The sequence below is a fragment of the Toxorhynchites rutilus genome, chromosome 2, assembly GCF_029784135.1.
Source record: "Toxorhynchites rutilus septentrionalis strain SRP chromosome 2, ASM2978413v1, whole genome shotgun sequence".
In the NCBI taxonomy this organism is placed as follows: domain Eukaryota; kingdom Metazoa; phylum Arthropoda; class Insecta; order Diptera; family Culicidae; genus Toxorhynchites; species Toxorhynchites rutilus.
Window position 1 is genome coordinate 175,345,392 of NC_073745.1, and position 26,744 is coordinate 175,372,135.

At 42.3% G+C, this 26,744-nt stretch overlaps 1 protein-coding gene across 6 annotated transcripts in view; it reads right to left on the reverse strand.

The window, feature by feature from the left end:
• Positions 1 to 26,744, reverse strand: part of LOC129769992 (dipeptidyl peptidase 4) — a 311,477-nt gene that overhangs the window by 275,337 nt on the left and 9,396 nt on the right. For all 6 annotated transcript variants that reach the window (XM_055772553.1, XM_055772554.1, XM_055772549.1 and 3 more), the window contains 4 exons: positions 25,064 to 25,268; positions 24,903 to 25,006; positions 24,647 to 24,845; positions 18,054 to 18,128 (listed from right to left, as the gene is read on the reverse strand). In XM_055772553.1, the coding sequence (XP_055628528.1) occupies positions 18,054 to 18,128; positions 24,647 to 24,845; positions 24,903 to 25,006; positions 25,064 to 25,171 (486 nt within the window). In that variant the 5' untranslated portion in view covers positions 25,172 to 25,268. The remainder of the gene's footprint in view (positions 1 to 18,053; positions 18,129 to 24,646; positions 24,846 to 24,902; positions 25,007 to 25,063; positions 25,269 to 26,744) is intronic.

Here is a 26,744-nt window from a genome sequence, read left to right on the forward strand (position 1 = left end):
AGTGGGTTATATCTATGATATAACCGCAAGGTTCACGTGGAACTACCTTAGCTAAGCAATCATTCGTTTGTATTGATTAAATTCTTGATTGAATGAAACAGTTTCCAAATTCAATTGAGTTCAATATATTTGCTCTGTGAGTGAAAAAAATGAACAAATGCCGTGTAAAGTCAATTCATTTATTGTGATTGATTGTTCTTCGTTACAAGTAAATTTAATGACGGACCTTTTACGTTTGGTATGATGACTAGAACAAAATATATGTACGGAAGAATTATCAAACGTTTGATGAACCAGCCTAAGGCTGAAAATCTTTCCAATAAAGACAAAAAAAAATTATCAAACGATTATTTTATTTTACATTTCCCTCTGAAGTTTACATCCAAAAGTGTTCTCGAATCTCGAATTTGCTTGAAACTGGGAAGTTCATTCGCTTCTAGTGGCTGCACGATTTTCCCAGGTTCCTAAGTTTAGAAGATCATGTTAGGACAGACATATTCCACTCTGCACAAAGGCAAGCGAGGACAAAAGTACTCGCAGTTTGCATTTATTTGCAGAGCCAATTTCCCCAGAAACCACGGTTTTGAAGTCTTTGTTAGGGAAACACATTTCAATCGGAACAAAAATACCCCCGATTTGTATGAATTCGCAATGCCGATTTCTCCACGCTTCATGGATTTGAAGTCTGTGTTAGGGAAACACATTCCAGTCGGAATAAAAATACCCCCGACTTGCATGAATTTGAAATACCGATTTCTCCAGGCACCTTGGTTTAGAAATCTCTATTAGGGAACACATTTTGGTGGGAACAAAAGTTCCCCCTACTTTCGTGTGTTCTTTTTCTTCTTTTTGGCTTTAAGAGGGTTTAAAATTTTCAGTTCACTCGCCTCTAGGCTCTTTCGTGTGCTTGCAATACCGATTTCGCTGCTTGGTTTTAAAGTCTGTGTTAGGGAACATTTTTCGATGAGAACAAAAGTCCCCCTACTTTCATGTATTTGCAATGCCGATTTCCCCAAGGCTGCTTGTTTTTGATGGCTGTGTTAGGGAAACCGTAAATCGGGCCAATCAAAACGATGCAGTTAGGGCGTTTAGATAACGCCTAATATTTTACAGTTATTCAATTGTTTATCTAATGAAAAACAACATTTTGTTAGTTGCGATAGATGCGTAGAAATATTCCCTATCAAGTGATGCAAACATCTCTCCTATCCAGTACGAAATGTTCGAGCTATAAGCATTCGAAATCTTTCATTTTTTCCTGCATGTTCTGTGTTTAGGTTTTCATTTTACCCTCCATATATTCCGGTTAGACGTAGTCCCACGTCAAAAACATGGAAAAGACAATTTTAGGCTTTTACAAATAATTGTGGCGTAACAATCCTCCCCCAGGTCGAGTAGAAAAATTATGAAAATAATTTTTCGTCTAAGCGTCAACATACGTCTACACAACATCCGTTCAGTACGAAAAATCCCGACGCGGATACTGGATCTTCTTTTTTTCTTTGCCGTTTATCAACCACCTCGATCCACTGTCATACTCCCAACCGAAATACCTCCCCTGTCATATTCTCAATTGTTATGCACTATATGAAAAAGTCATGTACCTCTCACCAGTTTCTATCTGTTTCCTTTCCTATCTCCTCTTGTCAAACTGAGAAAAATAACTTATAAATTCGAACTTCTACCAGCACACATTCTATCTTCATTCATTCCACACTCACACAAGACGCGTCCGTCCATTCATGCCATTCATTCAGTCACCCGAACATTCAAATCCAAACGTTTGAGACAAAATTATGTTATACCTGTCTTCAAACCAGAGTTATCTTCTTGAGAGTAACAAGCCAACTACTAATTCTCAATATCAATGTAAGTTTACCGATAATTTGACACTAGTAGATCGGGGTCATAAGGCTTCAACGTTGAATGTCTTCAACTCCGCTCAGTCTTCTGGGTATGCTCTGTCATAGAACAACCTGCTACTGACCATCAGCGTCTTATCGACTCCGGTCTTCAACGATTCTACGGAAAAATCAATTTAACCGGTATTATTTAAAATTCACCTATCCCTATCTTGCATCCATTCCCATCTTCGAGCTACTCGAATCGCGACTTCCGAGAGCTGAGTTGGTGAATTCTGTGCATAATCTATGGAAAGAACAATAGTCGTCTAACTTCACTAGATAACTAGTGATTAGAGATATTCGCGACTACGAAGCTGAATTTAACAGCTTGTGTGCGTGAAGCGAATGTCAACAAAGAATTGCAAAAAGAATGTGATTTTTAAACGCACCGTTTTTAACGTTTTTTGCAGAAATTTTCGTAATGGTGAGTATGTATCGAAAGAACTATCCTCTAGGATGCTTATTTAGTTAAATCACATAAATTTACTGCAGGGGAAAACGTTTTCTTACCGCATCCAAAGGACACTGTCTTTACTTGTGAAAAAGTGAACAAACATTCAGGATACTAAATTTTAATAAAAATTAATAATTGTGTGCAAAATTTATCTTCCAAATGGTTGGAAAATGAGTTTTCCTTATGCAGTGCAAAAAACTTTGCCGTAGCTTAAGTTGAATTTAACTTATAAGTGTTTTTCTGTGACCTTGTTTCATGCATTATCAGGAGCCTTCAGTCGGAGAAAATGAAACCTGCTACGTGGCTGTGGAGTTTGCGGATGTGTTCGATTACGCTGCGGGTGGAAGCCGTTTAGTCGTCGAAGGCGAAAGAGTATTCAAAGCTAGTTGGTGTTGAAGAAGTTCACGATGAAGGCTTCAGTATTTTCTCGTCCTGCCTCCAGTCATCATCTCCAAGCTCGGAACCCCATACAATAAAAATTCGTACGAAAATCTCCTTCTCCAAATGGTTGTTTTGTATCATTTGCTTAAGTATGTTTTATTTTATTTCTTTATTATTGCACATTTTGCACCAAGTTGGACTGTTTCACACTTTTTCAAAAGTGCGAAAATGTGAATAAAATAGCGACCTTGCATCAAATCGATTTGCTGTCTTCAGCGCACTTATTCGTTATCAATCGAAGAATAAGTGCGCTGAAGACACCAACATGATTCGATGTTAGAGCGTACTTTTATTCGTATTTTCGCACTTATGGAAAAGGCCGAAACAGTCCAACTTGATGCAAAATGCACAATAACGTGTTTTGAATCATAAGTAATTAATTCGCCTCTGTGCTTAAGGAATTACTTTGAACTCATCAAGAGGCTACTAATAAACGACTTGTTTAAAAAAGGTAGTTTCAGGGAAGAAACACTTTAGTAAAGGCCTATTTATTTAAAAAAATATATTCTAAAAAATATATGTCAAAGCCGGAGTGCCGGAGAAACACTTTGCCACTTACTGAAACTAATTGTTGCCTTGATGAGCGCCGAACCGAAGCACTCCGACGGCCGAAACTCTATAATCGCTGTTAGGTATACTGGTGCTCCGGCACCAATCCGTTCGGCTTAGTTACCCTTGCGGAGCAATCAGTGAATGCGACCAACAGGGAACTGGAGACCTGCATGGTTCGAGTGAGACTTTGCCTTTCCCTTAACTTGTTCTCCTTTGTTACGTCCACGATGCCGATGCCGTACAACCACACGGGTTTACGGTTTGAAAAATATTTTTTTGGGGTCCGCGTGTTTTATACTCTAGCGGTACACACTCACAGGATAGAGACAAATCGGCAGACTCAGCCAGAGGGGCGAGTCCAACGAGACGAACGAATGAGCGTTAAAAAGGAGCGATGGCAAAAAAATACATTCATTACGATTTGTTCGCTCGTTGGATTCACATGCAGGCTAAAAAGGGTCCTTTTCAGGATCACAAAATAATCTTCAATCTAAAGAGTTTATTGTTTTGTTATCACTCGATATCCCCATTTTGTTCGGCTAAACCTTTCTGTTTAGCGATTGCGTTTGCCACTCGCCACAGCTTTCACAGTTGGAAAATTTCTTCCCATCCAGCTTGTGACATATTTTACAGTAAATTACATTCAATGGCACGTCGCATTACCACCACTCAGTGTCGGATTAGAGGTAATTTTAACCTGTAATTGAACATTTGCGATGACAGTGGTACAGTGTCGACTTTCAATGTGGGGTCATAATTTGGACCCCGAACTCTATGTTTACAAAAATGTCCAACTAAATATCTCGCATTACAGGTCCGTCCAATTAGCTAAATGTCGAGATAAGTGTAAATTACTGTACTTTCAATCTAGAAGCAATTTAAGAATTGGTGAAAATCAATAAGCTCAGAACAACTGCCAAATTCACATACTCATCAGATCCTGGCAAACACATTATGAAAAAATCAATTTGTGTTTTATTATTATTTTGGATAATGTTTTAGAAAGCATTGAACTGTAACCTAAACTCTTTTTTGGAAGGTTTAATGGCCCTGAAAAGCGCCTTGTTTTATGGAATGGTTCCACTTTAGAAAACTTAGTACTCGTGGTTTTGAAAAAAACCATTTCGAACGCCTTCGATGCCGCCTTGTTCTGGATTTGCCACCAAAGCAGTTTGTATAAATAACAAACTTTTATCTTCTGCTACCTGATGCCGTTTGCGATTGCGTTTGCCACTCGCTGCAACTGCCTGCTGTCTTGATGTCCACCGAACCGAATGTGTTCTGTTCCGAATGCGGGTTTTCTTATCGTCGCGAGCAGCTTTGCCAGCTAACTCGATCACTTGGCCGGCGAAACTATATAACGCCAGCTGCTTGGGTTGGTTTGTTGATGTGTTGTGATGCGAACCGATGTGGTGTACGGTTTGAATGAGAATGATCGTTACGGCAGCGGAGCGGGGATTTCTAATCTGACTGGCTGGCTCGAGAATTACGCATGTGTGAGACTGCGACCAATGTTTCGTTCATTTTTTTCTTTTTCCTTTCCAATCGTGCTTCATTCTATTTCGCTGCTGATCTGGTTGCCCGTTTTTGTCGGTACGATTTGAGGAGTACAAAATGGACCAATCAAAAATGGGCACATAGTGCATTTTAACAATGCTTGATATTTCACAATTATTCAATTATTTATCTCAAGAAAAATTAAATGTTATTCGTTATTATAGATGCGTAGATATATTTCCTATCAATTGATGCAAAAACCTTTGCGATCTATTGAGAAATGATCGAGTTATAAGCGTTCCAAATCTTGCATTTTTTCCTACTTGTTCAGTGCCTAGATTTCCATTTCACCTCCTATATCTTCCGGTTAGACGTAGTCCTACGTCAATAAATAGAAATGAATACTTTTCTCCCGTGATTCTATCATTTCCACTTTCCCAAAAATCCAGACGCTATTGTCATACTATTGTTTGACAGATAACGCTTGCTAGATAAATGATAGCAGCTCATTCGCGTCATCGAAGGTACGGTGTCGCCACCTATGAAAGTTTCGCGTGTGAGTGAAAAATATATAAACAAACCGTTGCATATTTTCTCTGTAATTAATATATTGATTTCTCGAAAACTTGTACCGTGTTTATCTTACAATTAGTGGAAATTGTTGAGAAATAGTTTTCCTTAGCTGTTTCGATGCTCCGAACCAAAATTTATTGTCATTTAGTAGTAAAAAAAAGCCGTTGAAGTACACCCTTTGTCAATCTACCTGTGAGAGAGGTAAACCGAATTAATGAAATTTAATATAAAAATATCCTCTTAGTGTTCATAAAATACCTAAAATACAAAGATCTGGCTTCTATTCAATCAGTGCTCTAATATTTTTCAAAATATTTTCCTTAGAACGTGTGAAATATGGACGTCAAAAGCTGCGCAAATTGCCCGGAGAACATGCAAAATTGGTCGCAGTCTCACACATGCGTAATTCTCGAGCCAGCCAGTCAGATTAGAAATCCCCGCTCCGCTGCCGTAACGATCATTCTCATTCAAACCGTACACCACATCGGTTCGCATCACAACACATCAACAAACCAACCCAAGCAGCTGGCGTTATATAGTTTCGCCGGCCAAGTGATCGAGTTAGCTGGCAAAGCTGCTCGCGACGATAAGAAAACCCGCATTCGGAACAGAACACATTCGGTTCGGTGGACATCAAGACAGCAGGCAGTTGCAGCGAGTGGCAAACGCAATCGCAAACGGCATCAGGTAGCAGAAGATAAAAGTTTGTTATTTATACAAACTGCTTTGGTGGCAAATCCAGAACAAGGCGGCATCGAAGGCGTTCGAAATGGTTTTTTTCAAAACCACGAGTACTAAGTTTTCTAAAGTGGAACCATTCCATAAAACAAGGCGCTTTTCAGGGCCATTAAACCTTCCAAAAAAGAGTTTAGGTTACAGTTCAATGCTTTCTAAAACATTATCCAAAATAATAATAAAACACAAATTGATTTTTTCATAATGTGTTTGCCAGGATCTGATGAGTATGTGAATTTGGCAGTTGTTCTGAGCTTATTGATTTTCACCAATTCTTAAATTGCTTCTAGATTGAAAGTACAGTAATTTACACTTATCTCGACATTTAGCTAATTGGACGGACCTGTAATGCGAGATATTTAGTTGGACATTTCTGTAAACATAGAGTTCGGGGTCCAAATTATGACCCCACATTGAAAGTCGACACTGTACCACTGTCATCGCAAATGTTCAATTACAGGTTAAAATTACCTCTAATCCGACACTGAGTGGTGGTAATGCGACGTGCCATTGAATGTAATTTACTGTAAAATATGTCACAAGCTGGATGGGAAGAAATTTTCCAACTGTGAAAGCTGTGGCGAGTTGCAAACGCAATCGCTAAACAGAAAGGTTTAGCCGAACAAAATGGGGATATCGAGTGATAACAAAACAATAAACTCTTTAGATTGAAGATTATTTTGTGATCCTGAAAAGGACCCTTTTTAGCCTGCATGTGAATCCAACGAGCGAACAAATCGTAATGAATGTATTTTTTTGCCATCGCTCCTTTTTAACGCTCATTCGTTCGTCTCGTTGGACTCGCCCCTCTGGCTGAGTCTGCCGATTTGTCTCTATCCTGTGAGTGTGTACCGCTAGAGTATAAAACACGCGGACCCCAAAAAAATATTTTTCAAACCGTAAACCCGTGTGGTTGTACGGCATCGGCATCGTGGACGTAACAAAGGAGAACAAGTTAAGGGAAAGGCAAAGTCTCACTCGAACCATGCAGGTCTCCAGTTCCCTGTTGGTCGCATTCACTGATTGCTCCGCAAGGGTAACTAAGCCGAACGGATTGGTGCCGGAGCACCAGTATACCTAACAGCGATTATAGAGTTTCGGCCGTCGGAGTGCTTCGGTTCGGCGCTCATCAAGGCAACAATTAGTTTCAGTAAGTGGCAAAGTGTTTCTCCGGCACGTCGCATTAAATGTAATTTACTGAACAACATGTCACAAACTGGATGGGAAGAAATTTTCCAACTGTGAAAGCTGTGGCGAGTGGCAAACGTAATAGCTAAACAGGAAGGTTTAACCGAACAAGATGGGAATATCGAGTGATAACAAAAACACAACACCAAAGGCTCTTTTCAGAAACATCAACATATTCATAAAGAGTAAACAGTGAACTAATCCATTTTTCAGGTAGATAGGTAGGTATTCACGTAGGAGAAGAAGATAAAACAATATATTTAAAATATATATTTAACAAAAGCTGTCCCCTTTGTATAGTCCTACGTCACTCCGGTTATGTCCCCGACATTACCCACCCGTCTTTTTTTATCTGAATTACAGTGACTTTCAACTCATTTGGCTGGTTCGTTACTTTTACTTCCATTTTTGGAAGAATTTCGGGAGTGAGAATTGAACTCGTGACCTTTAGCGTGAGAGGCATGGATGTTACCACTACGCCAGATCGCCTCCACTATCCATGGGATCACAAAAAGGCGACTATGTACAACGAGCGGAGATAGCGGCCCGGAGTTGGGACCCAACCAAAATGGAGACAACTAACAGAACCAACGAAGAACGAAGAAACAGTATGATGGATACAGGAGACCAAGCCAACGCGTTCGCTGGTAGTAAAAAGCTGCTGCGATCGCCAATACTGAAACAAGTGGTAACACCAGGTCCTAGTGGCAGTAATGGAGGAATACCCGAGACCCAGCAAAGTCGGGGGATCAATCCCCTGTTCCTGCCAAAGTCCAGCGGTAGTTTAACCCAGGAAGGAGGGTTGACTGGAGAAAGCATTCTGAACACGATCATGATAAGGGTCAAAGAACTAGACACATTCGTGCAGGACAAACCCAACGTGCATAACGAGATCAAGACCAGGGTGTCGGGTATAAGATCTCTCTTGGGACGAGCTATGAAGGAGCACGATGGACTCGTCGAAAGGACGAAAACTGCCGAGAAAACACTCGCAGAAGGGTTGCAAAAAGCTGCAGCTGGACAGGTAACGCCAAAGATTCCTCAAACCCGTTCGGAAAGAAGAAAAAAAAATTCACCAGCAGAAGAAGAAATGCTCAAAAAACGCAAGGACGACCACGACAACGACGATCAAGGCGATAGTGCCGCCCAGGGCGACAGCGAAGAGCTGGGTGACAGCGACGACCAGAGCGGCACCGATAGCAAAAGAAACGACTGGAGCACGGTCACGAGAAGAAACAAGAAAAAATTAGTGAACGAGCAAAAAGAGAGGGAGAGAAAAGAGAAAACGGTGAAAAAAAAGAAGAAAGAGGATGAAAAAAAACAGGGGCCAAATGACAAGAAGCCTAATCTTCGGCGGGCGAGAGGCAAAGGCGATGCACTCATCGTCGAAGCCAAGGGCGACATATTATATGCTGACCTCTTCAAAAAAATGCGAGAGGACCCTGGCCTCAAGAAACTGGAGGAAAGCGTGGTGAAGTCTAGGCGCACCCAGAATGGCGAAATGGTGTTCGAGCTGAAGAGAGACGCATATATCAGGAGCTCTGCATTTAAGGATCTTGTCGAAAGGGCTCTCGGTGACGGAGCGAACGTAAGGGCCTTATCCTCCGAGTCATCGATTGAATGCAGGAACCTCAGTCTGTTCACTACCGAGATGGACCTGCGTCAGAAGTTGGAGGAGGAAAACATCGTGGGCAAAGTTCCGATGAAAATCCGATTAAGAAATGCGTATCGCGGGACGCAGACCGCAACGATTCGTCCCCCAACGGACGCAGCGAACAAGTTGTTGAAGATAGAGAGTATAAACGTCTGCTGGGCTGTGGGACGTTTTAGAATCGTTCCGCCTGTTCCAAAGCAATTGGAGCGATGTTTCAAGTGTTTAAACTTCGGCCATCTGGCGAAAGGCTGCTTGGGGCCAGATAGATCCAAACTGTGCAGGAAATGCGGAATAGAGGGACACTTTGCCAGCGACTGCAAGGGAAAGCCAAAGTGTATGCTCTGCGAGGACAGTAATGACCATACGACGGGAGGCTTTAATTGCCCTGTGTACAAACAGGCGAGGGCAAGCGAGCAGTGATGGAGATAATCCAAATAAATCTCAACCATTGTGACACCGCACAGCAACTGTTGTGGCAGTCAACGACAGAAACAAAATGTGATGTCGCAATTATCGCGGAGCCGTATCGCATTCCCCCCGGTAACGGTAATTGGGTGACGGATAAAGTGGGAATGGCCGCCATCCAGGTCATGGGCCGATATCCCATTCAGGAGGTAGTCTTGAGGACTCGAGAGGGTTTCGTGATCACAAAGATCAACGGAATTTTCATCTGCAGTTGCTACGCACCTCCCAGATGGACGATGGACCAGTTCCACTATATGCTGGATGTCCTCACCGAGGAGCTCGCCGAACGAAAACCAGTCGTTATAGGAGGGGATTTCAATGCTTGGGCAGTAGATTGGAAAGCAGATGCACCAACGCGAGAGGGACTTGCTTACTAGAAGCTCTGGCCAAGCTGGATGTTACCCTGTGCAACGAGGGTACCACTAGTACCTTCCGTCGAGATGGCCGAGAGTCCATCATCGACTTGACTTTCTGCAGTACGTCGTTAATGACAAAAATGATATGGAGGGTATGCGAAGGATACACCCACAGTGATCATCAAGCCATTCGTTATACCATTGGCCAACGACACTCCGTGGCAGTACGGATAACTAGGACATGCCCACGCAGGTGGAAGACAAAAATCTTTGACAAGGATCTTTTCATCGAAGCACTACGCGTGGAGAGCGGCGTCTTGAACATGAACGCGGATGAACTGACGGAAACGCTAGCCAAAGCATGCGATATAACAATGCCAAAAAAAAGGGAACCCAGGTATAAGCGACCTCCAGCCTACTGGTGGAGTGAGACACTTGGCGTGCTTCGGGCCAACTGCCTCAGCGCCAGAAGACGCTTCCAAGCATAGACAACAGAGAAGAGCGGAGAGTGGAATTTAGAGAGGCTAGATCCACTCTTAAACGGGCGATTAAGCGGAGCAAATCTAATTGCTTCAGGGAGTTATGTCGGGACGTGGACGTCAATCCATGGGGCAATGCTTACCGAGTGGTGATGGCGAAGCTCAGGGGCCCAACGACACCTTCCGAAATGTGTCCCGAAAAATTAAAAACTATCGTGGAAGGGTTATTTCCGCAGCACGACCCAACGACCTGGCCACCCACGCCATATGGAGAGGATGAGGATAGCATCGAACGCATAGAGGTGACGAACGACGAGCTAGTTGCAGCTATGAAACGCCTCAAAACGAAGAAAGCGCCTGGCCCAAATGGAATCCCCAACGTAGCGGCAGTTAAAAGCGGCAGTCCTAGCATTCCCTGATATGTTCAGGACAGCAATACAGAAGTGTCTAGACGAATGCTACTTTCCGGATCGATGGAAGGTACAAAAGCTAGTACTACTGCCCAAACCAGGAAAGACGCCGGGTGATCCAGCATCGTATAGACCCATATGCCTGTTGGACACTCTGGGGAAACTTTTGGAGAGAATCATCCTTAATAGGCTGACGGAATGCACGGAGGGAGTTCGTGGACTGTCCGATAGTCAATTCGGATTTCGAAAAGGGAGATCCACGGTAGATGCCATTCGCATAGTGGTCGAAAGAGCAAACAGAGCATCCAAACAGAAGCTCAGAGGAAATCGATACTGCGCAGTGATAACGATCGACGTTAAGAACGCGCTCAATAGTGCCAGCTGGGAGGCCATCGCGACTGCGCTCCACACGATGAGAGTCCCTGAATACCTGTGTAGAATACTGAGAAGCTACTTCGAGAACCATGTGTTGGTGTACGAGACAAACACGGGCCAGGCGCAGATTAAAACTACGGCTGGAGTTCCGCAAGGCTCTATCCTGGGTCCATCGCTCTGGAACAGCATGCACGATGGCGTACTAAAACTGAATCTGCCCAGAGGTGTGGAGATCATTGGCTCCGCGGATGACATTGTTATTCTCGTGACCGGAGAATCCTTGGAACGGGTCGAAATGCTCGCGACCGAATCGATAGACATGATCGGAAGGTGGATGCAAAGTGTGAAACTGCAGATAGCCCACCACAAGACGGAAATGTTGATTGTTGATAACTTCGAAGCGAGATTTAAAATACCTGGGGGTGCAGATCGATGATCGACTGAACTTCAACGGTCACGTCAACTACGCTTGTAAAAAAGCAACGAAGACAATCAATGCACTGACACGAATCATGCTCAACAACTTTGGCCCAAACAGCAGCAAGAGGCACCTTTTGGCTAGTGTCTCCTCATCGACATTACGATACGGGGGTCCAGCCTGGATCGCGGCGTTAGAAACTCAGCGGAATACGAGGAGGCTGAATAGTACGTACCGGCTCATGGCGATGCGAGTCGCGTGTGCGTACAGAACCATATCAACAGAAGCGGTCTGCGTCATAGCCAGGTTGGTCCCTATCAACATCATCTTGGCGGAAGACAGCGAGTGCTATATGAGGAGGGGAACCAGAGGAATCCGGAAGCTAATGAGGGCAGAGTCGATGGCTAGGTGGCAGCAAGAGTGGAGTGCGGCTCAAAACGGCAGATGGACGCACAGGCTCAAACCGACACTAATGGGCTGGGTAAACAGGAAACATGGAGAGGTAAATTTTCACCTAACGCAGTTTTTGTCTGGGCATGGCTGCTTCAGGCAGTATCTGCACCGGTTTGGACATGCAAGATCGCCTCTTTGTCCGGAGTGTGGAGATGTGGAGGAAACACCGGAACACGTCGTATTTGTATGTCCAAGATTCACCACAAGGCGCGAGGGGCTGCCTACCCTTCATGCTGGGAACATCGTAGAGGAAATGTGTCGTGACGAGGGCACCTAGAACGCAGTGAACAGTGCAATCGTCCACATCATGTCCGAGCTACAGCGGAAGTGGAGGACCGACCAGCGTGCGGATAACGCCTGACTATAAAAGATGAACCACAGTGAGATCTGAAGCACCGGAGAAGCACGAGAGCGACCGTGACCGCTGGGAAGAGAAATCCTGCGAGGGTGACTGTGACGGGGCGCGCGTTACGTTGGAGGGCGCTTCCTAATCGGTTCACGTCTCGACAGGTGAGAAATCCCGCGAGGGTGGCTGTGATGGGTTGCACGTCAAGTTGGAGGGCAATTCCTAATCGGTACACGTCTCGACGGGTAAGCGGAATCTGGCAAGAAGGATTGACAAATTGCTGGCAATACCTCATGGTGGATTGTAAAGAAGAATACTGCGAGGACTTCGACGAAGCGAGCGCCTAGGAAGGCGTCACCAAATCGGTGTGTACCTCACGAGAGTTGCTGTGACGGAGTGCGCGTTATGTTGGAGGGCACTACCTAATCGGCGCTCCGTTGGGAAGCGAAATCCTGCGAGGGTGGCTGTGACGGGGCGCGCGTCAAGTTGGAGGACGCTTCCTAATCGGTGCACGTCTCGACAGGTAAACGGATACTGTCGCGAAGAACAGAAAAATGCCTGCCTGGCAACGCCTTATCGTGGCCTGGATGGAGGAACACAGCGAACATTTCGAAGGAGCGAGTATCATGGAGGAAGCCATCGACAAACTGGTGCATACCCCACGAGAGTAGCTGTGACGGAGTGCGCGTCATGTTGGAGGGCACTACCTAATCGACGCTCCGTTGGGAAGAGAAATCCTGCGAGGGTGACTGTGACGGGGCGCGCGTTAAGTTGGAGAGCGCTTCCTAATCCGTGCACGTCTCGACGGGTAAATGGATGCCTGCAAAATGGTCATAAGCGCAGTGGAGAGCAACGAATGGTGAATAAGAATATAGAGAAAAAGGGAAGGATCAACGCTAGTTTGCGTTGAAAACTCGTGAAGTGCATGAGCACAGCCGCCCCCTGAAGTAGTCCCGGTCCCGGTCCCGGGGGGAATGAGGCTACGAGTAGAGGGCTTGGTTTTTGTGGGTGCGATCCCTACTCGACGTCTGGGTTATCCCTTCCCAGATAAGGCTGGAAGAGCGTTCCTCACCTCTATAAAAAAAAAGGGTTAGCAATTGGAAACAGTTTTCGGACTTCGTAGATGTCGACACTTTACATTCGTCACCGTGAATTTATTTTTTGATGATTTTTTTTCTGTTATTATATCTTCAGATTACAAGGTTCGTTCGTCCCTAGCCTTGAATTAGGCCAATTAGAAGATCAATCAATAAATATTCCGGGGATTGAACCCACGATCACTTAGTAAGAAAACGTGACTGTTCGAAAGTGTTAGTTTCAGAGAATCACTTATGAGCGCCGGGTCAGCTAGTTTATAATAAAAATTGCGTTTTTTCCGTCTGGCATTTATACCCATGAGATTTTCTCCGCGTGAAAATATTGCTAGTAGACTTTGATGACATTACGCCTTTTTTGCAGTTATTACCGTCACGCTTATTTCCTTTGCGATTTTGTTCCGATCACGCTAAAAAATACCAGATGAAGACAGCAAGCAAGGCAGTGAACTCCGTACAAATAACTTGTCGAAAAACAGGAAGTGGGTTATATCTATGGTATAACCGCAAGGGTGACGTAGGACTATCGTTGATTTAGAGATCATTTGTTTGAAGTTGAATCTGAATTCATTCTGAATGAATGAATATTTGAAGAACTTCGAAAACGAGAGCGTTACGTTGGAGGCACAAGGTTTTATGCATCCAATATTGGATACGGAAATATCCTACTGATGGGGAAGAATAATCTTCTGAAGCTATCCTGTTAATTGCGATTGATTGAAAAACCACAAAAACAAATGTATTTGGTCACAGTGTTACATGGATAGAAAACATTCAATTAAACTCTTTCACATGAATATATTTTGAAAATTCCCAAAGGAACTGGCAGATTATTTTCAGTAACGATTAGATATTTCCACATTTTCCTCGATACTGGAAGCCCACCAGTGGTTAATGCCAACTCGATAACCACCTGTTAATAGCACTTGATTGAAACATATTTGGTCACAGTGTTACATGGATAGAAAACATTCAATTAAACTCTTTCACATGAATATATTTTGAAAATTCCCAGAGGAACTGGCAGATTATTTTCAGTAACGATTAGATATTTCCACATTTTCCTCGATACTGGAAGCCCACCAGTGGTTAATGCCAACTCGATAACCACCTGTTAATAGCACTTGGTTGAAACATATTTGGTCACAGTGTAACCTGGATAGAAAACATTCAATTAAACTCTTTCACATGAATATATTTTGAAAATTCCCAAAGGAACTGGCAGATTATTTTCCAGCAATGATTAGATCTTTCCGGAACTTTCTCGATGCTGAATGGCATCCTAACGGAAAGAGTTCTGCGCGTGTATGTGTCGATCCTTCGCCGTCCACCTCCTCCAGCACGTTAGGCAACGATGTTGTCTTGTCGATGTCCTCACGAAAAATGAATGTGTCTCACCACCAGAATATCGCTTAAGTATGCTTTTTGTGTGTGATTGAATCGAGAGAAAGTGTGGTTTACGATGGCAATTTGGAAGGCAAACTAGAGGGGAATGAACTCTCTGAGATCGGAATTTTCGGCGACTGAGCAATAATCGATTGCGGGCGCATACAATATTGGATACGGAAATATCCTACTGATTGGGAAGAATAATCTTCTGAAGCTATCCTGTTAATTGCGATTGATTGAAAAACCACAAAACCAAATGTATTTGGTCACAGTGTTACATGGATAGAAAACATTCAATTAAACTCTTTCACATGAATATATTTTGAAAATTTCCAAAGGAACTGGCAGATTATTTTCAGTAACGATTAGATATTTCCACATTTTCCTCGATACTGGAAGCCCACCAGTGGTTAATGCCAACTCGATAACCACCTGTTAATAGCACTTGATTGAAACATATTTGGTCACAGTGTAACATGGATAGAAAACTTCAATTAAACTCTTTCACATGAATATATTTTGAAAATTCCCAAAGGAACTGCCAGATTATTTTCCAGCAATGATTAGATCTTTCCGGAACTTTCTCGATGCTGAATGGCATCCTAACGGAAAGAGTTCTGCGCGTGTATGTGTCGATCCTTCGCCGTCCACCTCCTCCAGCACGTTAGGCAACGATGTTGTCTTGTCGATGTCCTCACGAAAAATGAATGTGTCTCACCACCAGAATATCGCTTAAGTATGCTTTTTGTGTGTGATTGAATCGAGAGAAGGTGTGGTTTACGATGGCAATTTGGAAGGCAAACTAGAGGGGAATGAACTCTCTGACTTCGGAACTTTCGGCGACTGAGCAATAATCGATTGCGGGCGCATACAATATTGGATACGGAAATATCCTACTGATGGGGAAGAATAATCTTCTGAAGCTATCCTGTTAATTGCGATTGATTGAAAAACCACAAAACCAAATGTATTTGGTCACAGTGTTACATGGATAGAAAACATTCAATTAAACTCTTTCACATGAATATATTTTGAAAATTCCCAGAGGAACTGGCAGATTATTTTCAGTAACGATTAGATATTTCCACATTTTCCTCGATACTGGAAGCCCACCAGTGGTTAATGCCAACTCGATAACCACCTGTTAATAGCACTTGATTGAAACATATTTGGTCACAGTGTTACATGGATAGAAAACATTCAATTAAACTCTTTCACATGAATATATTTTGAAAATTCCCAGAGGAACTGGCAGATTATTTTCAGTAACGATTAGATATTTCCACATTTTCCTCGATACTGGAAGCCCACCAGTGGTTAATGCCAACTCGATAACCACCTGTTAATAGCACTTGATTGAAACATATTTGGTCACAGTGTTACATGGATAGAAAACATTCAATTAAACTCTTTCACATGAATATATTTTGAAAATTCCCAGAGGAACTGGCAGTTTATTTTCAGTAACGATTAGATATTTCCACATTTTCCTCGATACTGGAAGCCCACCAGTGGTTAATGCCAACTCGATAACCACCTGTTAATAGCACTTGGTTGAAACATATTTGGTCACAGTGTAACCTGGATAGAAAACATTCAATTAAACTCTTTCACATGAATATATTTTGAAAATTCCCAAAGGAACTGGCAGATTATTTTCCAGCAATGATTAGATCTTTCCGGAACTTCCTCGATGCTGAATGGCATCCTAACGGAAAGAGTTCTGCGCGTGTATGTGTCGATCCTTCGCCGTCCACCTCCTCCAGCACGTTATGCAACGATGTTGTCTTGTCGATGTCCTCACGAAAAATGAATGTGTCTCACCACCAGAATATCGCTTAAGTATGCTTTTTGTGTGTGATTGAATCGAGAGAAGGTGTGGTTTACGATGGCAATTTGGAAGGCAAACTAGAGGGGAATGAACTCTCTGAGCTCGGAACTTTCGGCGACTGAGCAATAATCGATTGCGGGCGCATACAATATTGGATACGGAAATATCCTACTGATGGGGAAGAATAATCTTCTGAAGCTATCCTGTTAATTGCGATTGATTGAAAAACCACAAAACCAAATGTATTTGGTCACAGTGTTACATGGATAGAAACATTCAATTAAACTCTTTCACATGAATATATTTTGAAAATTCCCAAAGGAACTGGCAGATTATTTTCAGTAACGATTAGATATTTCCACATTTTCCTCGATACTGGAAGCCCACCATTGGTTAATGCCAACTCGATAACCACCTGTTAATAGCACTTGATTGAAACATATTTGGTCACAGTGTAACATGGATAGAAAACATTCAATTAAACTCTTTCACATGAATATATTTTGAAAATTCCCAGAGGAACTGGCAGATTATTTTCAGTAACGATTAGATACTTCCACATTTTCCTCGATACTGGAAGCCCACCAGTGGTTAATGCCAACTCGATAACCACCTGTTAATAGCCGCGCGTGTATGTGTGTGTAGCGATGTCTTCCCAGGGAACCGTTTGTGGCATCACTCTCCTCCTGATAGATTCCCTTCTGGCCTAGGGTGCACAAACAGGCTCTTGGTGACACCTTTCATCCGCGCTTTCATGATAAATAAAGAGCTTCACCGCAACAGCGACAACATGCTCCAATCGCTGTTCAATTAGAACTGAGTGGATTTCCGAGCGCCGCTCGCTCATATACCGATTGGTGATTTCAATAGCCTGTTTTGAAAGCAATTTTAAGACTATTGAAACAAGTTTTTGGATTAAAAAGTAACAAGTATATAACGCGTAGACATTTTATCTTTCGAATGAAGTGTTTATCATACCATTTCGTTCAGTTGTTTAGGAGCTATTAACGCTCAAAATCTCGGTCTCCGGCGTAACGCTTTCGTTTTCGAAACTTTGATTTTACACTCCGGTATAGAAATGAAAGACGTAGTCCTACGTCAAAACCGCTTGTTTACATCGACGAATATTTTTCTTCCATTATCTTTCGTAGGAAAGTGTATGCATAACTAACAGATTTCTACTACGATGTGTTTAATGAACGATTTAAAGGTGGGAATGCCAACGAGTTCAAACTGTGTGTGTGTGTGTGTGATTTTCAGGTTATGTTTATCATTCGGTTTTTTGGAAAAGTCACAGCTGTGAAAAAAACTATTGAAGGGCAATAAGTATTCAAACAAATTAGGAGGACCATTAAACTTCTACATTAGTATGGCAATTTTATCACCATATCATAAATGAATCGTCATTGGTAAACCATTATCAAAATTCTTGTACTCACCTGTTTCACATTGTGCTTGAAAAGTACATATCGCAGGTTGTAGGAACATTGATAACCCTTGACGTTGATCTGGCGCTGTAGAGAAGTGATGGAAATTATATTAAATAAAAAAAATTCTATATACAACTTAAAATATAAATTTTGTGTAGACAAATACGATGTTATACGTATGGGTTATTTGGTTCAAGGTATATAATTCGAAGTAATAGAAACATTCATAGGATTTTTACAACTGAAAGCATATTGTTCCTGAAATAACTAGTATTTTCAATAGATCACATTTTCTGTCATTTTTATACAAGTGTTCGGGCTCAATTTCGGTTCTGGCCGAGATTTTTCGTCAAAAAAATCTTCCGATTTGTACTGTAGTCACAAGTACGAGGTTACCATGCATCCAAGATTCTCTTCTCAGCCTGTTGAGGGCCTCGATTGATGACTGGAAACATTAAATCATTGAAAACTCTATTCCCAGCCGCAAGCCTGGAAATAAGGAGCATTGGAGCCAAAACTTAGCCTTAAACTTAGTGCAGGGCACTGTTAATTCCCTAGCGTCTCGTGGAATCCAAATGAGTAACCACGTACAAAAACCAAACAGAAGAACGGAAGGAGCGAACAAAAGCAGAACGTGTATTGTTCTAGTCGAACAATTGAGGGTAAGGCAGATGCCTCTTGAGCAACTTCCAAAACCTAAGATAGCTTTAAGCCCACAGCATGTCATCTCGACCACAGAACCACACGTTCTAATTGAATCGCTCGATGCAAATCAGCTACTGCCAACACATCAGGGTATGACTCATTGGAGGTATGTTATCTCGATCACAGAACTAAGGGTCGTGATTGAACCGCTTCAAGGTCAGCTACTGCCAACGCCTCAAGTAACTTTACGTCCGCTGGATTTGACTCATTAGTAGCATATCATCTTGATCACTGAACCAAGGGTTTTAATTGAACCGTCTCAATCTAGTCAGCTACTGCCAACACTTCAGGTAGCTTTACGCCCACTGGATATCAATCAGTGGAGGCATATCATCAATAAAAAACGGTGGGATTCGAAACTGCTGGTTTGGTATTGCTGGCAGACGAAAATGACTCGATGAGATGCTCTAATAAAGCAAGTGTTGTGTTGGTGTGGAGCGCGTCGAATTCGTTCAATTCTTCTCCTTCCTCCTCGATGTCAAATATAACGATTACTGCTCATTTTTAGACACTGTGCTGTACACACACAACACGCGGAACGCGACAGGACACAACACTTATGGTTCTTACAAACATGAAAAGGATGGTAAATTTACCTTTTTAGTCGACCGGTTTCGGGCTCGATGCTGCCCATCTACGGGACGATGTCCGACTGATTACACAAAGCTTCGTACTGGTGTAGTACACGTCGAAGAGAAGTAAAATCATTTGATGATTTGCTTTGTCAAGTTGAATAGCTGCGATGTAATTGGGGCTTCAAACTCGTTCATAAGCGGCGGCTCGGCGGTGTGAATGAACATGGATTCCCATGCGTTTAGATGGGAAGCCTTCCCAACACACTTTTTAGGCTTCGTGTTGTCCCAGTCGATTTTATGTTTGAGCCTCGTAGAGTGAGCTGCCACACTGGATTCGTTGGGTCTCTTTTTGTGGCGGTGGTGTGGTTGCGTTTTGGCGGTGCTTTTTCCGTTCATGTTTGCGGAGGATCTTGTTTATGAACTCTTCGTTGTAGCCGTTCAAGGAAGCTACCTCGTGAATTTTCTTTCTTTCTTCTTCAAATTCTTGTGTTGCCATTGGAATATTGAAGAGACGATGTGCCATTGAGTGAAAACAGCTTGCTTTTGTGCTCCAAAATGGTTAGAGTCGGATGTTATGTACCGGTCCGTGGATGTTGGTTTACGATATATGCCATATTTCAGGGTATTGTCATCTTTCACTTTCATCTTTCAGTTTTCACTTGGTGGTTATTATGGCAATTACGATTACGTTTATTTTTCGACAGATCGTAGAGTTCGTCTCCAAAACCTCAGTTCTTTTTCATTTTTATTTACTTTGTTTGCGGAGACTACAAATCTTACAGTTCATTCGTCTCCGAAACCGAAATATATGATAGTGAACGAGCTGATGACCACCTGTGCATTCCCTATCGCAGCCATCATTTTGATTGTATGATATGTGTATACGCCGAAAGATGCCCGGCGTTGAACATTTCATAAGTACAAAGCCTTCAGAAAAAAAATCAAGAATCAAGTTTGTAAAAAAAAAACGCAAAAACACAACACCAAAGGTTCTTTTCAGAACCCCCAACATGTTCATAAAGAGTAAACAGTAAACTAATCCATTTTTCATGTAGATAGGTAAGAATTCACGTAGGAGAAGAAAATAAAACAATATATTTAAAATATATATTTAGCAAAAGCTGTCCCCTTTGTATAGTCCTACGTCACTCCGGTTATGTCACCGACATTACCCACCCGTCTTTTTTAGCCCTAATCGAACCCAGTGAAAGGAAGCAATCTTGAAATAATACGAGTACTCTCCCTCGATGGGAGAGTGACTTCACTTTTGATGTAGGACTCCGTCTAGCCGGAATATATGGGGGTCAAAATGAAAATCTGTGGGAAAAAATGAAAGATTTCCAATGCTTATAACTCGAGCATTCCTTAATAGACCTCAAAGATGTTTGCATCAATTGACAGGAAATATCTCTATGCATCTATCACTGTTCGCGCCCGACTCGACCGCTCCGGCATGACACATTGAGCGCATGGAACAGTTTTTATTCATCGCCGACAGCGGACGCTAACCACTTGGCCACGGGAGCACATCCGAGTGAAAAGTTATAAAAAGTAAAAAGATTGAGAATGCCGATACAACCCAAAATCCGACCGAGTTTCGGATAAAGACGCCGCAACGACAACGAAGCAGGAAGTAGAGGATCACAGAGAATCCTTATGCTATCAACACCACCAAGTGAAAACTGAAAGATGAAAGTGAAAGATGACAATACCCTGAAATATGGCATATATCGTAAACCAACATCCACGGACCGGTACATAACATCCGACTCTAACCATTTTGGAGCACAAAAGCAAGCTGTTTTCACTCAATGGCACATCGTCTCTTCAATATTCCAATGGCAACACAAGAATTTGAAGAAGAAAGAAAGAAAATTCACGAGGTAGCTTCCTTGAACGGCTACAACGAAGAGTTCATAAACAAGATCCTCCGCAAACATGAACGGAAAAAGCACCGCCAAAACGCAACCACACCACCGCCACAAAAAGAGACCCAACGAAACATAAAATCGACTGGGACAACACGAAGCTTAAAAAGTGTGAAGGGAAGGCTTCCCATCTAAACGCATAGGAATCCATGTTCATTCACACCGCCGAGCCGCCGCTTATGAACGAGTTTGAAGCCCCAATTACATCGCAGCTATTCAACTTGACAAAGCAAATCATCAAATGATTTTACTTCTCTTCGACGTGTACTACACCAGTACGAAGCTTTGTGTAATCAGTCGGACATCGTCCCGTAGATGGGCAGCATCGAGCCCGAAACCGGTCGACTAAAAAGGTAAATTTACCATCCTTTTCATGTTTGTAAGAACCGTAAGTGTTGTGTCCTGTCGCGTTCCGCGTGTTGTGTGTGTGTACAGCACAGTGTCTAAAAATGAGCAGTAATCGTTATATTTGACATCGAGGAGGAAGGAGAAGAATTGAACGAATTCGACGCGCTCCACACCAACACAACACTTGCTTTATTAGAGCATCTCATCGAGTCATTTTCGTCTGCCAGCAATACCAAACCAGCAGTTTCGAATCGCACCGTTATTGTCCACCAACCAGTAAGAGCTCCTGTACCAACATTCGATGGCAGAGTGGAAAATTCACCGAAATTCCGAACGTTGTACGATGACATTTTCGCTCGCAGCGGAGGTTCCGATGCAGTTAAATTGCATAATATCTACAAGGCGTTAATAAACGATGCAGCGAGTTTGATCACAGCGAGGATAATTGCGGACAGCAACTTCCAATGAACGGGGCAGCAGCTTATCCACCAATACAAGAACCCAAGAGTTATCGTCCGCACCCATCTCGACGGATTGCTTGAACTGGAACCAATGATTCCAATGACACCAGGCTATGCCAGAGAAGACACAAATCAAATCGTATGTGATTTTTAAGCCATCGAACCATATATCATACGCAACAACAGTTGAACCCTTCAGATAATTCTGCCTTTTATGCAGCGAAAATCGCCGTCATTTCGAGTATCCACAATTACACAAGCTATCTCCGGTTCAGCGTTATGAGAAGGTGAACAACTTGAAAATATGCTTCAACTGTCTCCGTCCAGGACATCGCACACATGACTGCTCATCTCAAAGGACATGCTCTCACTGCAAGCGAAAGCACCACACGTTATTACACTAGGAGTCTTTTTATACAGAGGACCAGATGGGAGAACAATGTCATTCCCGTTAGGTCATTCCGGAAGAGCCCCGTGAATTCCAGTCAATCAGCAATACCGTCGTTTCCTGCAGTTGTCACAGGGCTGCTAGAACAGTGATGCTCATGACGGCTGTAGTATAAATCAATGATAATCGTGGACGCACAACACCTTGCCGAGTTTTACTGGATAGTGGATCGCAAGTAAACTTCAGTTGACCATTTGTTGAACGCAAAGATTTTGTTAAATCTTTGTTGAGCGCAAAGATTTTGTTGATTTAGTTTGTCACTCGGCGGCAACACGTGTGCCCAGTGCAGGAATCGGTGGAACCAAAACCTACGCCAAGGAAAAAAGTGAAGGTGATAATGAAATCAACACACTCTAGCATCTTCACTGATGTCGACTGTCTAGTAATTCACGATATAAGGGAAACAATCCCTACAACGAAAGTAGAGGTTGGCTGATTGTTATCAACCTACCTCTCGCATATCCAAATTTCAACCACCCAGGAGCCACCGATATGCTAATCGGCGTATCACAATTTTTGCGTTTATTGAAGACGGGTCGTCTTCAGCTGGTCGATACCTTTCCCGAGTTTCTGGAAACGCATCTCGGATGGGTAGTTGCCAGCGATATTTACTCTGCAGACTTGCAACAGTGCTGTGTTGCTTCCACCGAATTAATTTCCGAAGTTCCACGCCAAACCACTGAGCTGAAAAACTGCGAGGAGACGTTCCAGTCAACCTATTATCCAGAAGATACTAGAATACATGTGGTAAACCACCCATAGCGAGTATCGTTTCAAGATGATGAAAACAACTGGAACCCGACAATACGACGCTCCCTTCCATCGTCTGAAAAGAAGAAAACCGACAATTGCAAACTATCCTGTTAATAAGGCGGCTTGGCGCATAACCCCTTGCCGTATTATTAAATTTCAAACAGCATGAACACGAACACAACCCCTACTATGCTACGCGTGCGTTCCTAAGTTGTGCCAGTGAATGAGATAAGTTTCGAGTCTTGCCTTGCTTTCCCACGAATACCATACGACTGAAGCTATGCAATCATTTCGCATCGATACACCACGAGAGAGGTTCAATGTTGGACGTTCTGGCACAGTCTAATCGCCGCGAGTGTCATTCGACGCTGTACGCGAAAGGGTTAATATCGAGTACGAGTCAAGATGACATCTCAAATGACAAGCAACCCAGCTGACAACCGTTACAGTCGTTCCAGAAATTACCAAAGATGTCGATATCCACAGAAGAACGAAAACCAAGCCAGTTAGTGAGAAATGTTTCGTCCTTCCAAGATCTCGTCCTTCCAGTAGAGATCAGGATTCGAGCAACAGTATGCAGACGATTAGTCTCGACACCATTTGTTCATCCATCTCAATGCTGCAGGTTCAGTGAATTCTTTCTTCCTAGTGTCACCCGTTCACATACGGATAAAAAGAGGTGCCATTTGATGATTTGATTCGTTCAATTTTACGCGTTATCTGTGCAACATCGTTCGATATCGGGCTGAGTAGACTATTGTGGAAACTATTGCCTGTCTTTCTCAAGGCAGGAGAAATATTTTATTTCAACACAGTTGACCACTCTTCCGCGAATACAGAATTTTAGTTTTCATGAGATAAACAATTGAATAATTGTGAAATGTTAAGAATTATCCAAGCGCGGTAAGTACCACGTTTTGATTGGTTCAATTTGTGCTCCTAGAATGGTACCGACGAAAAGGGGCAAACAAAGTAACACGAGCATGCAAATTCCGGTACACACCACAGAGCCTTGTCTCCCTTCAGCATAAACAAGAGTTAAGAAATGTCATAACTCTACAAAAAAAAACCATAGCTCAGAAACTCAAAGACGCATTGTGACGCAAAGTTTACCATGTAGAAAACGAAAACTGCCCGGTAGTTGTTTATGGTAACTAAGAATAGATGGATTGGCATATGGTATGAGAGAATGTAGTTTGGCGGAATGAGACGTACTAGTATAACTCTATACTCGGTGAACTCGGCATCTTCAATTTCGTTAAAACTAAACAAGTGCGATGAAATAAATTTGTTGAACGAAAGATTTTCTATATATGTGTCGAACGTGTTGTTCGACATGATAGTAGCTCGTTTTGTCTTTCAGTTGAAACCCTAGCTGACTTACCAACGTATGATTTGTCACCAATGTTGACACAAAATTTGTGGCAGTGTCCAGTACAGCAAGTCCTCCATCATCGGATTGAAAAACAAATTGTTTGCTATTTATCCACGTTGAAGGAAGTCTTTGCGGTATTACATCTTTCTGCAAAAATTCGTGAAGTTTCATCCGTCTACCAGACCAATATAACAGCTCATCAACATAGCTACAAAGATGTTTTTTGTTATTAAATAATCCATGTGAATACTAAGAGAATGCTTACCCCAATAAATAAATAGCCGTGATGATTCCAGATATAACGAATCCAATAACTAATAAGGAAAAAACTATGCTTTTCCAGTTGTGTCCTTCTGGAGCAAAAAGATCCTACAAGAAAAAAAATATCAACACATTTCGAATATTCAATTATTGGGCTGGTATAACTTGTTCTTCTTTCTGCTTTGGATCAGCCACCTGCAATGTTTCATCTGGAGGTAGTCTCCAAGATCCACCACCACCCCCGGCTCGGTCTGTATGCACATTTGCGTGCATTACAGATTTCGGAGGTACAGTAGCTACCCTGATTATACGCCGCCACGATTATGTTGTTAAAATGATTTAACCTTCGCGATGACGTACAATCTCTGATCTGAAAGAAGATTTATTCATAAATTTGGTTCAATACGACTTTGTATATAGTATCCGCGTAACGGTATATACGAATAGTGTTGGTACGTTAAAAAAAAACCTTTAAATGTTTGAGCATCAATACAACCGCCAGTAACCAGAATCAGTGATCGTCTTTGCTAATATAGTAAATATGTTCTACCGTAATATGTGTATACCAAAATAAGATCGACATTCACCACGCTCCTCCTGCGGAATAAAATCAATCCACAAAGAGTTGGCAATCTAAAGGCATGGAAGGCCAGAGAAATCTAGATGATACACATGAATGCAGACTCGTTTTAAAATTCCGCGTTGCTGTTTTCATGGTAATACAAAAGAGTGTAATAAAGAAAAATGGTGAAACTAAACATGTAAACGGAAATCGCGCGGGAGGGAAATTGTTCGGGATTTTCGATTAATTCAAAAACTCGTTGTTGGGACCGAGCACCGCTCGGTCCGACGTTACTCTATTCACACTTCCAACCAGACTACATTTCTTCTTGATTTTTAAATACTAGCTTAAAACTATCTGAAAAGTCTACACTAAATTTCTTAACTGGGAGGAGCATCACGGCAGTGAAAATGGAAAGATAAAGAATGAGGATGAGTAGAAGTTATTACGCTTGGCCTTCAGGCTTTCGCCTTGCTTGGGCAAGCGCAACTTAAATGGGTTATAATCAAAAACGACCGACTCTTGCAACTAGTAACGAAGCGTACACATGTTGATAGGGGCTGTCCACATACCACGTGGACAGAAAAAGCACTGTTTTAGACTCCCCCCTCTCCCTCCGTGGACAAGCGTGGACATTTTCATACCCCTACCCCCCTTTGTCCACGTGGACATTTTTCCTTTTTAAAATAAAATAATTAAGGAAATAACTGAATTGCGTCTAAATTCCATTTTAATTCTTTTTGCTTTTATTTCAAATTTTACTAGCTGTACCCTGTTGTACCTGCTTTGTTGTGGCCCATTGTTCTTGTATGATAATAATGGTAATATATGATAATAATAGAAAAATTAGTAGCATGACAAAGCACATGCTTCATATGAGTTTTATTTTCAAATACTTGTGAGTATACAATATTTTTTGTTGTTTCATTATCAGCGGAGATATAAAGGCTATCTGGTTTGCTAACACGGAAATACGCAAAGTACAGTTGACCAAGTGAGGAAAATCCGCATCTGAATATAAACTACATAACTTCAAACATTGATCTTGAGCTTTACTACGAGGAGAATTCGGAAACAACTGTCAGTGTTTTTTTTTAAGAGGCAACACTTTCAACACTTTTTTTGAAATTTTTGAGCGTGTAGAGCGTGGTTTTTGGTTAAAGAACAACTGTCAGTATTATCCCTACACTCGTTTATAGCGGATGAGTATATGTGTTTTGAAATCGTGTTGGTTTTCGCCTCCGAAGTTTTAGCTATGTGTGACGCGACGTTAACCCTCTACCG